This window comes from Bison bison, unplaced genomic scaffold (assembly GCF_000754665.1).
Source record: "Bison bison bison isolate TAMUID 2011002044 unplaced genomic scaffold, Bison_UMD1.0 scf7180017864145, whole genome shotgun sequence".
NCBI classification, from domain to species: Eukaryota; Metazoa; Chordata; class Mammalia; order Artiodactyla; family Bovidae; genus Bison; species Bison bison.
The window spans coordinates 9,061,804-9,075,071 of record NW_011494717.1 but is presented as its reverse complement, the minus strand read 5'-3'; the positions used below and the strand labels follow the sequence as shown (position 1 = coordinate 9,075,071).

At 53.4% G+C, this 13,268-nt stretch overlaps 2 protein-coding genes across 9 annotated transcripts in view; one reads left to right on the top strand and one right to left on the bottom strand.

Moving 5' to 3' along the window:
• Positions 1-104, bottom strand: part of ATRAID (all-trans retinoic acid-induced differentiation factor) — a 4,798-nt gene extending 4,694 nt beyond the window's left edge. Inside the window, exon 1 of the mRNA XM_010840619.1 lies at positions 2-104. Within this exon, the coding sequence (XP_010838921.1) occupies positions 2-39 (38 nt within the window). The 5' untranslated portion in view covers positions 40-104. The remainder of the gene's footprint in view (position 1) is intronic.
• Positions 105-130: 26 nt separating this feature from the next.
• On the top strand, positions 131-11,207 carry SLC5A6 (solute carrier family 5 (sodium/multivitamin and iodide cotransporter), member 6). 8 transcript variants are annotated; one of them, XM_010840624.1, is made up of 18 exons: positions 131-149; positions 899-963; positions 2,969-3,050; positions 3,868-4,410; positions 4,737-4,802; positions 5,119-5,170; positions 5,530-5,597; positions 5,853-6,007; positions 6,386-6,526; positions 6,711-6,840; positions 7,367-7,455; positions 7,852-7,964; positions 8,284-8,351; positions 8,753-8,839; positions 8,986-9,167; positions 9,396-9,499; positions 9,726-9,841; positions 10,246-11,207. In XM_010840624.1, the coding sequence occupies exons 4-18, from the start codon at positions 4,018-4,020 to the stop codon at positions 10,396-10,398; spliced, it is 1,917 nt and encodes a 638-aa protein (XP_010838926.1). In that variant the 5' UTR covers positions 131-149; positions 899-963; positions 2,969-3,050; positions 3,868-4,017; the 3' UTR covers positions 10,399-11,207. The 8 variants fall into 8 exon arrangements, with proteins under 8 accessions (XP_010838926.1, XP_010838929.1, XP_010838925.1 ...); XM_010840623.1 differs by lacking the exon at positions 131-149 and adding an exon at positions 185-336; XM_010840622.1 differs by lacking the exon at positions 131-149 and adding an exon at positions 403-634.
• Positions 11,208-13,268: the final 2,061 nt, after the last annotated feature.

Below are 13,268 nucleotides of genomic sequence, written 5' to 3'. Positions count from 1 at the left end.
AACCAAGCTCAAAGGACTGCCGAGCCCGCAAGGGGCCATTTTTCGCTCCTTCCGACCTTCTCCACTGATCGCGAGACGCGCGTGCGGCCCTGCCTCCCACCGTGTCACGCCCCCGTGCGGGGCGTGGCCTGGCCCGCCCCGCTAGTCAGGTGGGTTGGTCGGTGCTGGGAGGGCTGGGGTTACCTTTAGTCGTGGGGGTCAGCGCATTTTTTTGTTGTTGTCGTTGGGGGCCCCAGTCCTAGTTCGGGGGACTAACCACACCCTTCTCCCCCCTTAAGCGAAGACCTCCTTGCCACCGCTTTCTCAGCGCCGCGTTCCATGCTCCCGGACGTCGGGGTAGCGTCTCTGAAGCAACTCGGGGTTAATCCATCTGCCCGCAGTAAACATGGCGGCGCGAGGACGGGCAGGGGGCGGGACTCAGCTGTCACCCGGCCCGGCGTGGCCGGGCCCGCTCTCCCGCGGAGGCCGGACCCACGTGTGGAGATCGAGCAGGAGGGCCGGTCGAGGGCGGGCCGTGAGGGGTTGGGTTGGAGCACACAGGCTGCGGAGAGTGGCGTCAGGGCGGGGAGGGACGGGGAGGAGCAGAAAGATGAGGAGCGGGGTGGGCCGGCTCCTAGCCTGGAGTCCGGGGAAGGTGAGCGTGCAGGCGGCGAGGTGGTAGTGGTTGTGCCACCTCGCGTGTGGAGGGAGGAGAGAAGTCAGGAAATAAAGAGGGTAAGGGTGATGGGGAGCAAAGGACGAAGGGCAAATCCTGTCGGGAGGAGACGAGCCTGAGGACGCTCGGGGCACCCTGTCCCTTTCAGCTCAGTCCTGAAACCACGCGGCGTCCGGTGCTCTGGCGAGGAGGTGGAAGCGGGATAGATAGTCCCCTAAGTCTTCATCTCCTTTGTCTTCCCAGAAAAGGAGCGATGCAGATCTCGGGAAGAACGACAAGACCTTCTTAGTCTTGGCTGGGCCCTGGAGGTAAGGGGAAGACGAGGGCTATCCCGTGGTGGCACGAGGCCCCGACCGAAGGGGCGCCAAGGGAGCCCCGTGCCGGGAGGGCCTGAGTGTGGGCTTTGGTTAGGGCCAGAAAAAACTCATCAAAGCTAATCAAAGCTCGTCTTCTAGCCTGGCTCCCCTTCTACCTACCCCCAGGTGTCTGGAATCTAAAAGCATTTACTTTCAGAGGGCTGGCACATTTACTAAGGCATTAGTTACTAGCGTTTTAATGAGGACCTCTAGAGCCTTTCAGATCTTGCGGGATTCTAGGCACAAGGACAGATTTTGAAGGCATCTTTTGGGGAAGATTGGTCCTCCGGTGGCCCATTTGCCTTTTGTAGGGGGCAAAGCAATTCATTTTGCTACCAAAGTGAGAGTGTGATTAGGGTGGTTAGGAATGATTCTCTTTCTTGTCTGTGTATATCAGACTTTTAAAAAGAGCCCCCTACAGCCTGCTATTTGGTGCCCTGTGTGTTAGAGTTTTAGTGAAACAGCTTTTCTGTTACTTTTAGCACCTCTCAGAGAGAGGTGAGTTTTTTAAAGGTTAGAAGGTCCCTGTCCTGCTCTTAGAACTGTGTCTGGTGAAGTTTTTGTTACTGGGTCAGGTTTTTCCTGTCTTGCCTGGCTCTTTCTTCAGCTATCCAGGAGGGTTCTCTGCATCTCATGCAAATAGAATTCTCAGGAAGCCCTGCCAGTTTACCCCAGCAGCAGAGAGTCTGCGTTTCTGTACATCTTGTTTTCCATTCTATACTTTGACCTTCCTTCCTTTCTGCAACTACCTGCCTAGCCATATCATTAACCCTTTACGTCTGTACATTTGTACACAGCAGACATATTTCCTCTTACTCTCTGGTAGTTCCTATCACCTCTATCATAGCAATGAAAACCTTGCCAAAGAGGAGTGAGAAAACTTGAGATGTTGCAATGTAGCAAAGCCCCAGGCATCTTTAGGTTAAACCTGAGTGGCCTGTTGGGAACATTGTTCTGGGGACTCACATTTGTGACTTAGTAGAACATGTGATTCAAGAGTTGCCAACTTGTTTTCACCTCTTCGTTGTCCCCAGGAGGTTCAGGGTTCAGGTTTGGTCTGCATGAAGCCATATCTTGCCAGGCAGGCAACATATATCCAAGAACACAGGGTAGGAGGGCCGGAAGACAGCGAAGCTGATCTTTCTCCTAGTGGGCAAGAACAGAAGACATGATTTATGTTAATCTGTCTCTAGATTAGTTGAAACCTAAACTTTGTTCCAGGAATGATTGACAACAGTTAACACTCTGCTCCAGCCCCAGTTCAGGGACTAGGGAGGGAGGGGCTTCTGGTGAATTACCTGTCACACTTACTGACAATCCTATTATTTCTCTGTTGTTTTATATGATGCTGTCCAACCCTAGAGAACTAAAGAGTGTTCATATAAAGTGTATAACCTGAGAGACATGGTGTTTTGAAAGGTATAGATATTATTATCATTGCTAATACTTATAAAGTACATAGCACAGTGCTGTGTTTTACAACATGTGTTCAAAAATGTTAATGGTCATCATGTTAGGCTTTCTAAATTCGCAGGCCTTGGTGTGTCTGTTGGTAAATGAGGGGGTTATGCTAGTGATCTCCTAAGATTCCTCTAAGTTTTGGCATACCGTGATCTGGTCCTTGTTCTGAGGATAATGGTATTTAATATATTCTCTAAGGATTAGTATTTATTGTGCAGGAGTTAGAACAGCAACTTTCCCATCTCTCAGCAACTCTTTTGCAATTCCTCCTGGCATTCAGTGCCAAGTGGGACTTGCAGCAAAAGCCTAATCCATCTAAGAATGCTGTTGAATGTGAGCTCCCTGCTCTCCATTCTGGAGTCTCTAGGGCTGAGCTGGAGTTTGGGGGTTGTAGGGTGATAGGGCCATTTGGACCGCAGTGATTGGTTCCCTGAAGGGGCCGCAACAAATAGCTGCTGAGCTTCACCTTAGCTCTTCTCACCTCTGCTTCTTATAGACCAGGCCTTCAGCCTCCGTTCAGCTCCAGACACGCAGCTTCTCCAGGCAGCCTTGCTTCACAGCAGGGATTGCTCCTTGAGGTGGGTGTCTGCTCCTGTGGGATAGCACCACTTTCCCTGACTGTTTCTCTTGCCCACCCCTGCCCCAACTCCCTGGCTGGCTAGCTTCTTTCTGAAGTGCCCCTGAAATTGTAACTGTGAACCCCTGGTTCCAGCATGTTGGCCTCTCACTTTTGAACCCAATCTCTCCCTGGATCTGCTACTGACTGCCGTGTTACAGGTAGAAGAGCTGAGAGGTGGTTGGCAGGGCTTTAAATAAGTTGGGGAGAACAGAGTCGTTGGCCTGGGGATGCCTGAAAAGGAATTTGAGGCTGCTGTGGAGGTGGTCTTCCTGGTGATCAGTGCTGAAAAGGCGTGCTGTTCGGAAGGTGGGGCCTGAGGCTGGGAGAATAGAGGCCATGGTTTTGTTAGTCTCTTTCCTGAAGTTTCTTCTTCCCTGCTAGGTGGAGGCGCCAGGCTGGACTCTGCTGGCTTACATTGTAGTGACTGGGTCTGTGTGTTCAGGCAGCGGGTGGGGCAGGGGATTCTGAGAAGAAACTAGAGGGTGGGCTAGAGGTGATTTTTCTTTTCCTGCTAGGGTGAAGACCTTAGAAGGTTCTTAAGTTTCACAGTTGTGTATACCCAGAAAGGTCTTGGCCAAATAGTTACCTCCTGGCTATCTCAATCTGCTGCTTCCTCCCTCTCCTCCCAACTCTGCCCTACTAAACACATATCAATGCCTCCAGACCTTTCTGGTTGCCCTGGGGCCTGGCTGGGCAAATCTGATGGGTGTGGAATGCACAAGCCCGAGGGTAGGTGAAGGCCGGGGAGGCCTGCCTGAGAGCCAGTTTCTTTGTAGATCACCCTGGACAATGTCACTTGGTGGAGGAGGACTGTGAGGCGGTGTCTGGAAGTCAGGTTGTAGCGGCTTGCCTGTCACTGCCCAGCTGAGTGGCAGCCCAGACCCCAGGAAGAGCAAGTGGCCGTAGGTCACAGACTCAGAGAGAATATGAGCGTGGGGTTGAGCACCGCCACGCCCCTCCCTCCAGCCTCAGACACCAACGTGGTCACGTCCACCTTCAGCCTGGTGGACTATGTGGTCTTTGTCCTGCTGCTGGTTCTCTCCCTTGCCATCGGGCTCTACCATGCCTATCGTGGCTGGGGCCAACATAGCATCGGCCAGTTGCTGTTGGCAGATCGAAAAATGGGCTGCCTTCCTGTGGCCCTGTCCTTGCTGGCCACCTTCCAGTCAGCTGTGGCCATCCTGGGTGTGCCGTCTGAGATCTACCGATTCGGGACCCAGTATTGGTTCCTGGGCTGCTGCTATTTCCTAGGACTGCTGATCCCAGCACATGTCTTCATCCCCATCTTCTACCGCCTGCATATCACCAGTGCCTATGAGGTAGGTAGGGAGGAGCACAGAGGACTCTCAGGGGCAGGGGTAGAGAGAAGGAACCAGGCACACAGGGATCTGGGCCCCTCAACTCTGTCTGCCTGATGAGAGGGGCAGAGAATAAATACATCATGTGTCTAGAAGTTCACTGTGGTGAGGTTGGGCAGGGTAGGAGTTCGGGGAGAAGCACTGTGCTGAGGGGGGCCCAGAGTGGATATGAGTTGGCTATTTCCTCTGTTCCTGGGCTTCCTGAGGGAAGTTGTGGGTGATTTGTTGGGGATGGGGTGGGGAGGAATGCATTGTGTTTGTTTTTTTTTTAATTTACTCCTACCTAGTACCTGGAACTCCGGTTCAATAAAGCTGTGCGTGTTTGTGGAACTGTGACCTTCATCTTTCAGATGGTAAGTGGAATGAGGATAGAAGTTGAACCTGGTGCAGGGTAGAGAGACATGGATTTGGGCTCGCTGGAGCCTTCCCTGCTCTCAGACTAGCAAGACTGAAATTCCTGCTCACCCCCGGAGACATCTTGTTGCCGTCCCTTCCAGTTCTAGCACACATAACCATGGTGGTGGCAAACCAAATTTTGGGAGAAGGGAGAGGGAGGGGGAGTGTAGGTGAAGGAAGGCCTCTGGGATATTGGAGCTGAGGTCTGTCTTTTCTTCTCTCTGCCCCACCTCATCGGCTCCTCCCGTCACATTTTCTCTCCACACCCAACAGGTGATCTATATGGGGGTCGTCCTCTATGCACCATCCTTGGCCCTCAATGCAGGTGAGGAGTCACAGTCCCTGGCTCCCAGCCACTGCAGGCTAGGGAAAACCTTTGGGAGGGGCAGGTGGAGGAAAGAATGCAGAAAAGAACCTAACCTTGACCAAGGAATTATTCCACTCTGGGCCCTTGGCTGGTCTTCACTAGAGGTGGAAAGCTAATCAAACATTACCAGGCCCCATCTGAATTGGTTAATCAACACCTCTTGGTGGAGCTTTACAAACCTTTTTTTTTTTTTCCATTGTGGTAAATGATTTATTTCATCCTTATAATCAAATGGTTCATATCTTACTGCATTTCCCTGGTTTATCCCTGGGAAACCCTCCTCTGGAGATAGGAATGTGATTTTTATCTGTTTACAGTGACTGGCTTTGATCTCTGGCTGTCAGTGCTGACCCTAGGCATTGTCTGTACCATCTACACTGCTCTGGTAACCAGTCTTAGGGAAGGGTGGAGAGGAGGGAGGTGGGGGAAAGAGGAAAAGGTGGGACAAGATAAGTAGGTGGGTAGTAGATAAGAATATAGGTGAGGAGATGGGTGTTGTGAAAAGGGATGGGATCGTGTCGGGGGATGGGATGTGATGGCAGGGAATGGGATGGGAAGGATGTCAGCAGCTGGCTGCTGCCCTCGCTGGTGGTGTGGCTCCGTGGACATCGGTGGCAGGGGTGCTGTCTTCTCCCTGTAGGGTGGACTGAAGGCAGTCATCTGGACAGATGTCTTCCAGACACTGGTCATGTTCCTGGGGCAGCTGGCAGTTATCATTGTGGGGTCGGCCAAGGTGGGCGGTTTGGGGCACGTGTGGGAAGTGGCTTCCCAGCATGGCCTCATCTCTGGAATTGAGTAAGTACACCCCTTCCCTGGCTGGGGTCTGTCGTGCCTGGGAGCTGAGCCCCTCTTAGAGCCTGCGCCTAGGGTGGTAGTAAGCAGAGAGGAAGCTGTGGGAGTTGAAGTGCAGCCTTGAGGCCAGTGGGAGGCTGGGCCTGCAGGGGTGGAGGACAAGCTCAGTGTTCCCCCGGGTGGTCAGGTGTCAGGATGTTTCTAGTACCTGGGATGAGGCTGTGGGTTGGTAGAATGGAACCACTCCCTCCCCACCCAGCCTGCTGTCCTGTCTTGAGTCCACTTTGGCCCCGGCAGCCATCTCTCTGCCCTGCCCCCTGTCGGAGGAGGGCAGGGAAGGCTGAGTCTGGGGCCACAGTGGCACGTTGGTGTCTATGGCAGGCTGGACCCGGACCCGTTTGTGCGGCACACGTTCTGGACGTTGGCCTTCGGGGGTGTCTTCATGATGCTCTCCTTGTATGGAGTGAACCAGGCGCAGGTGCAGCGCTACCTCAGTTCCCGCACGGAGAAGGCTGCAGTGCTGTGAGGGCAGGACTGGGAAGACGGGGGGCCCGGGATGGGGGAGAGACTGGGACCTGGTTCTGCTGCGGCAGTTTCGGTGGGGCAGGATACCAGGGCACACCCACTGGGCAGGACGTGGACCTGCCTTCTGGGGTGTGGGGACATGCCTGCTAACACCCTCTGCTTGCACTGGCCTCTCTTGCAGCTCCTGCTATGCCGTCTTCCCCTGCCAGCAGGTGGCGCTCAGCATGGGCTGCCTCATTGGCCTGGTCATGTTTACCTACTACCAGGAGTATCCTATGAGCACCCAGCAGAGTCAGGCAGCCCCTGACCAGGTGAGACGGCCTCCCTGCCCCCTGCCTGGACCCCTCCAAAGGGAGTGTCTGGGTAGCTGCAGAGAGGACCCCCACCTGGGGTGGGCACTGCATGTGAAGTCCTTCCTCCCTGGGATTCTGCAGCTGATCATAGGGCCCAGCCCACGGAGCGGGGACCTCCCTTTACTGACTCACTCCTCCGTACCACCTGCCCTATGGGGAGCCATCACACAGCTGATCTCTTCTATCCCTCCTCACAGCCTCATCTGGTAGAGGAGAAAAGGTGACCCAATGGGGTGGCTAGCGTGCTCAAGTCACACCACTGGCTGGGGGAGAGCTGGGGCACGGGCTGCTGCGTCCTTCTTTGTACAGAGCCCGCTTTCTCTCCACTTACTGTGGGGTCGCCTTCAGTGCCTGGCCCCCTTCCTAAGGCGCCCAGTCTCCAAAGACTGGTCGGCGCATGTGGGTGGCACATGCAGGGGAAGGGCGGCGCTCCCCTGGGAAGGGCTTCTCTGAGCAGAGCTGTACTCTTCTGCTCCGCCTGCAGTTCGTCTTGTACTTTGTGATGGATCTCCTGAGAGGCCTGCCGGGGCTGCCTGGGCTCTTCGTCGCCTGCCTCTTCAGTGGCTCCCTCAGGTACCTTGACCTTTCCCCTCAGGCTTGACACAGCTGACCCCTCTGAGTACAAGGTGACAGGTGGATGGGAGGTCCCTCTGAGCCTCTCATTGTGCCTGTTTGTGTGTGAACGACAAGGGACAGCTCTTCTGTGTGGACAGGCATGTCCTCTCCTAGGCGAGGCCCCTTTTTGGTGAAGGAGTCTTCTATACCAGGAATTGATTTACTTGAACCAAACCTGAACCCCAGTCAGAAGAGGCCAGGTGTCCCTGCCTCCCAGGCCTCTTCCTCGGTTCCAGCTGTCAGAGTAGTGTTTGGGTTACATGCGTCCTCTCCTGCCTTTAGGGCACTTGTCCCTCAATAGGGTCCCTTGTTAGGTTTGCCCTTCTGGACCTGACTTTCTCTTCCTTCTTTCAGCACCATATCCTCTGCTTTTAATTCACTGGCAACTGTTACAATGGAAGACTTGATTCGACCCTGGTTCCCTCGTGTCTCTGAAGTCCGGGCCACCATGCTTTCCAGAATCATTGGTGGGATTATACTTCCTTATCTTTTCAGCCATGTACTTTCTAAGATACCTCCTAAGCACTGTCGGCTGTCTGTTTTGAAGTACACTTGCCCAGTAAAGCACTGACCTTGATTATGTGCCAGGGAACTTCCTGGGGAGCAGTCTTGGTCACCTAGAAGTGAGGACAGGGTGGGAGGGACCTGGAGCTGGGTCCTGAGGTAATATGCTCCCTTCCCAGGGACAGAGAGGTAGTAGTTTGACCAGGGAAAGAGCTTTGCTCTGCTTTCCCTGCTTATTGTGTTAACTCACATCTGCTTATTTCTCCCCTGCTTTTTTCCCAGCCTTTGGTTATGGGCTACTTTGTCTGGGAATGGCCTATATTTCCTCGCAGATGGGACCTGTGCTGCAGGTAATGAGGGAACAGAATTGTTGGGGGAGAAAAGGAGCAGATTGAAATCAGAAAGGGAAGAAGACCACTATCGTGAAAGGAATTGACACAGAGGGCAGGTGTCAGAAGTTCCCCTTTGACCGGCTACGCCTGTAGGTCTGAACAGACTCCCTAGTAGCCAAAAGCCCCAGAGTTGTTATTGGCTCAGAGAGGTCTAAGGATCAGCCTCTGGAGAACCCCAGGCATATTCCCATAACTGTTTCTGCTCTCTAGGATCCTGCGTTCTAGTGGTTCCAGGGAGAAGAGACTGACAGATCTGGCTGGTGGGGCTCTGAGGCAGTGGTGGTGGCTCTGCCACATTGCTGAGGCTGGGGTCTCTGAGCCTGTGTGTTCTTTTCTTTTTCTCACCCTGTCCTCTGCAGGCAGCCATCAGCATCTTTGGTATGGTTGGGGGGCCACTGCTTGGACTCTTCTGCCTTGGGATGTTCTTTCCTTGTGCAAATCCTCCTGTGAGTGACCCACATGACTCCAGGGTCATGTGTGGGGGTGGACCTGGGGAATGGCTTGGCAGGGCTTTCACTAGGAGTGCTGGGAACTGGTGTAAAGCTTTGGTGGGGCTGGCCTTGTGACAAGAGAGTGTCACGTCTCTGGGCAGGGTGCCATCGTGGGCCTGTTGGCTGGACTGATTATGGCCTTCTGGATCGGCATCGGGAGCATAGTGACCAGCATGGGCTCTGGTAGAGCACTCTCTCCCCCTAACGGGTCCAGCTTCTCCCTGTCCAGCAATCTGACTGCTGTCACCATGGCCACACTGATGCCCTCGACTGCCGCCTCCAAGTGAGTCAGAGCTCACTCTCTCCTTGGGGAAAGCAGCTCATTCTTGAGGGGTTTTCCAGGGCCCTTGCTAAGGGATGGGCCACTAGAAGCCTGGGGGGTGGGGAATGTTGGGTGTTGGTTCCCCAACCTCTGGGACCTTGCAGGGGGTGGGGGCGGGGAGCCAGGTGCCTGAGGGTCGGTTGCTCCTTCAATGAGTTGCTAATTGTCCTCACCCCCTGCTCTCCCCAGGCCCACGGGGCTACAGCGGCTCTATTCCCTGTCGTACTTATGGTACAGCGCTCACAACTCCACCACCGTCATTGTGGTGGGCCTGGCTGTCAGTCTGCTCAGTGGTGAGGGGGCGTGGGGTGGGCGCGCAAAGAAATGAGGACTGCCCGAGGGATGGCACTCAGGGGTCTGGGGTCTGAGCTCAGGGGCTCCTGGATGTCTGGAATAGTCAGGCTTCTTGGCGGAGCTCTAGGAGGTGGGTAGGGGCTAGGGGCTCAGAGGAGTGAGATTGGATGGCTCTGGGAAGTGCCCTGGTTATACACTAGAGTCTCAGGAGCACTTTGTCTTCAGGGGGCATGCGGGGCCGGACCGTGGACCCTCGGACCATTTACCCAGTGTTGCCGAAACTCCTTGCCCTCCTGCCCCTGTCCTGTCAGAAGCGGCTTCCCTGCAGAGCCGGCAGCCAGGTAGCTCCTCTGTTGTCAGATCACCCCTCCCCTCCCTCTCAGACTACTGCCGGACCTTCTGGTTTCCGTCCCCCCCCTATCTTCTTTCTCCCCCAGCCCCCATTCTCTGATGATCTGCCTGAGCCTGGGCCATCCGGCAGCAGGTGCCGGCTCCTTCCCACAGGGAAGCGGGGGCTTGGTGGGCAGAAGGGTCTTGGCCCCGAGCGGCCACAGCTGCTGGCCTGTCCTCTCCCTCCTCCCACCCTCGTGCTCACCCCAGGCCTGCTCCTCCCCCCGCTGCCCCTTGCTGGTCCCCTTTCTAGCCAGGATCACAGCGGGGTCACCCTTCCTGCAAGAGGAAAAGGAGGTTCCTTCACCTCCCCTTTCGTCTCACGTTCACCCCACCCTTTGCCCACATTCCCCAGGACCTCTCCTTGGAAGCCCGTATGTTTCCAGAGAAGATGAGCAATGGGATGCTGAGGGGCAGCAGAGACCAGGTGGACATGGCTGTGCCTGAGGAAGGCCCCGTCCAGCCGGGGATCAGCCCGACCTTCATCCTCCAGGAGACCTCACTGTGATCCTGGGATCACAGACTTGGGACCCAGACCCAGAGGCCCCTGCGGTACTGGGATGAGTTCCCTCGTGTTCTGCAGGAGGGTCACAGACTGAGTGACCTCACCCACACCAAAGGACCTTGTTCTTGGGAGTTTGTGCTACAGCAGAAGCTGTCATGTCACAGGAGGTGTGAGAGTAGGACAAGGTTTTTCCTTGTTCTTTGCCCATCTGTTCTCTAGAGAACCAGGCTTGCAGGGGGTACAATTCTGCCAGAAAAAGGGATAGAGGTAAATCTCCAGGCAAAAGGATAATGGCTTCTGATTCAGCATCGCCAGGCTTCTTTGAAGTGAATGGAAATAGCTGTGCTGGGCCCACTCTGGCAAGATTGATGTGGAGCTGCCTTGGCCAGCTCTTGTGTCCCTTGCAGTCCCATTGGAGCATGGCTTCTGCCAGCCACACAGGGCCCCTGGGACACTACTTTGAGGTTGTCTGTGCTACCCAGACATCCTGATCTGTCTACCTCCATTCTTGAGAGGGAGGTTTTGGTGTCCCTGAGAGGCCTCTCGGAACACGCAGGTACATTAATTTCCTTTGTGTAGAGTAGGGACGTTTTTCACCTCGCTGCCCCACCCCCTACCTTTGCAATGGGCACTTGGGGATGGGGTGGATGTTGAGAAACCAGGACATGACCAGGTCCACTGTGGAGTGTGCCATCCGTCTGACTCCTGAGCCATGCCACCCTCGTGTCATTTGGTCATTCATGCTCCTGTTTCCTTTTGGAGTTTTACCCACATATCTTTGTTCCTAAGGAATAAAAACTGCCATTGGGCTAGAATCTGGGTTCCTGTACTGTCTGCACCTGCTCTTGTCCACCCTAGTCCTGTCCCTGGCGAGGGTGAAGAGCCCCTCCTCCCATGCACAGGTCTTCCCCTGCTGAGGGAGGCCTGCAGGGGACCAAGGGTGGCTGGTGAGGTTTCTGATCTCTGGCCGGTGTGCATGTCTACAGGGGGTAATGTGTTCATGGGGTTGAACGTGCACTTTCCTCTGCTGCTTCTCTTCCCGTGTGGCTCGGTCTGTTGCCTGTCCTGCCCACTTGTCCTTGACCAGAACAATATGTTGCTCTGAGAATTTCCACTTTGGGGGCAGGAGGAAGAAGGTTGCTATTTAGCATTTAAAAATAGAACATTTAAGGTGGACTTTTATAGTCTTGTGAAGAAACTCTGCTTATGCCCACCCACACTTGGTCTCTGTCTCTGCTTGGCCCCATCCAGCTGGCCAGAGCACAGGCTCTTCAGGCCCCTCTTGACAGCCCCCCACCTTGGTCCTGAGGGCCACAGCTCAACCTGTTTCCCTACCCCACCAAGCTGCTAGGGTTCTAGCCCTAGCCAGGCTCTCATTCATTCCTTTTTTTTTTTAATTTTTTTAAATTATGAAAGTATGATAACACACTTACAGGAGACTTGGAAAATACAGAACAAGGTTACATATAGTTCCAATATATATTACAATTATTTTTTAAGTAAATAAATTAAGATTTTTAGTTGGAGTTTCATCATTTATTCTTCATCATATTTATCCATCACCCACTTCATGCAAGGGCCTCACCTTGGCTGCCATCTTATAGCTAAAGAATGACTGTGCCACCCAGGGACCCTGCACCAGGTCCCACCATTGGCATTTCAGAGTGGCCCCTTTTTGCCTCAAATTCCTGTATTTTAACTGTATTTGCATAGAAAAGGGGGGACCCTACAGAACTCAGAACTTTCACAAGTTATATTAAAAGGGAATAATAGATTCATTCTCGATATAAGTAATTCAAACTCAACACAGATGTTCCTTCGTCTCTAATGCAGTAACTTATCTTCATGCAGAAAAGTACCATTTAATAATTGGGGGTGAAGTCTAATGGACTGATTTGGATTCAAATACTGGTTCATCCGTCCACCTAACCTCCTTAAGCTTCAGTTCCTTCATCTACTAGGTGTGAATTTCATGAAGGTTCAAGATTGTAAAGGATTGATGCATTCCTTAAATTCCAGTTATTGTAGTTTTCGAAGCACTTTTCGTGACTACCTGATTTTATACTTTGGGAGAGAAGCACACACCATGTCGTTTGCATTTTCATGTACCAGGTAACTGGAGTGCTTGCCTAGTGATTGGCTGAAGCAGGGCTAGAACCCGGATCTGTGACTCTCAGTGGCCTACCAAAGTCACATCTCTTGTCCTGGAAGCTGTGTCCTTTGGGATAGGGTGCACACACAGGTGACAGGGTCTGTCCTGACACAGCAGTCCAGAGAACAATGATGTATTAAATAGGTGCTACTGTACCATCATTCTAGAACCTTCCTAGGTCAATTCAGTTCAGTTTAGACACTCAGTCGTGTCCGACTCTTTGTGACCCCATGAATCGCAGCACGCCAGGCCTCCCTGGCCATCACCAACTCCCGGTGTTCACCCAGACTCACATCCATTGAGTCAGTGATGCCATCCAGCCATCTCATCCTCTGTCGTCCCCTTCTCCTCCTGCCCCCAATCCCTCCCAGCATCAGAGTCTTTTCCAATGAGTCAACTCTTCGCATGAGGTGGCCAAAGTACTGGAGTTGCAGCTTTACCATCATTCCTTCCAAAGAAATCCAAGGGCTGATCTCCTTCAGAATGGACTGGTTGGATCTCCTTGCAGTCCAAGGGACTCTCAAGAGTCTTCTCCAACACCACAGTTCAAAAGCATCCATTCTTAGGCACTCAGCCTTCTTCACAGTCCAACTCTCACATCCACACATGACCACAGGAAAAACCATAGCCTTGACTAGACGGACCTTTGTTGGCAAAGTGATGTCTCTGCTTTTGAATATGCTATCTAGGTTGGTCATAACTTTCCTTCCAAGGAGTAAGC

Coding starts and splice junctions, on each gene's coding strand:
- SLC5A6 (XM_010840627.1), top strand. CDS start 4,018: ATGAGCGTGGGGTTGAGCACCGCCACGCCCCTCCCTCCAGCCTCAGAC. Junction 6,527..6,710: donor ACGGAGAAGGCTGCAGTGCT/GTGAGGGCAGGA, acceptor CCTCTCTTGCAG/CTCCTGCTATGCCGTCTTCC. Junction 8,840..8,985: donor TTCCTTGTGCAAATCCTCCT/GTGAGTGACCCA, acceptor GTCTCTGGGCAG/GGTGCCATCGTGGGCCTGTT.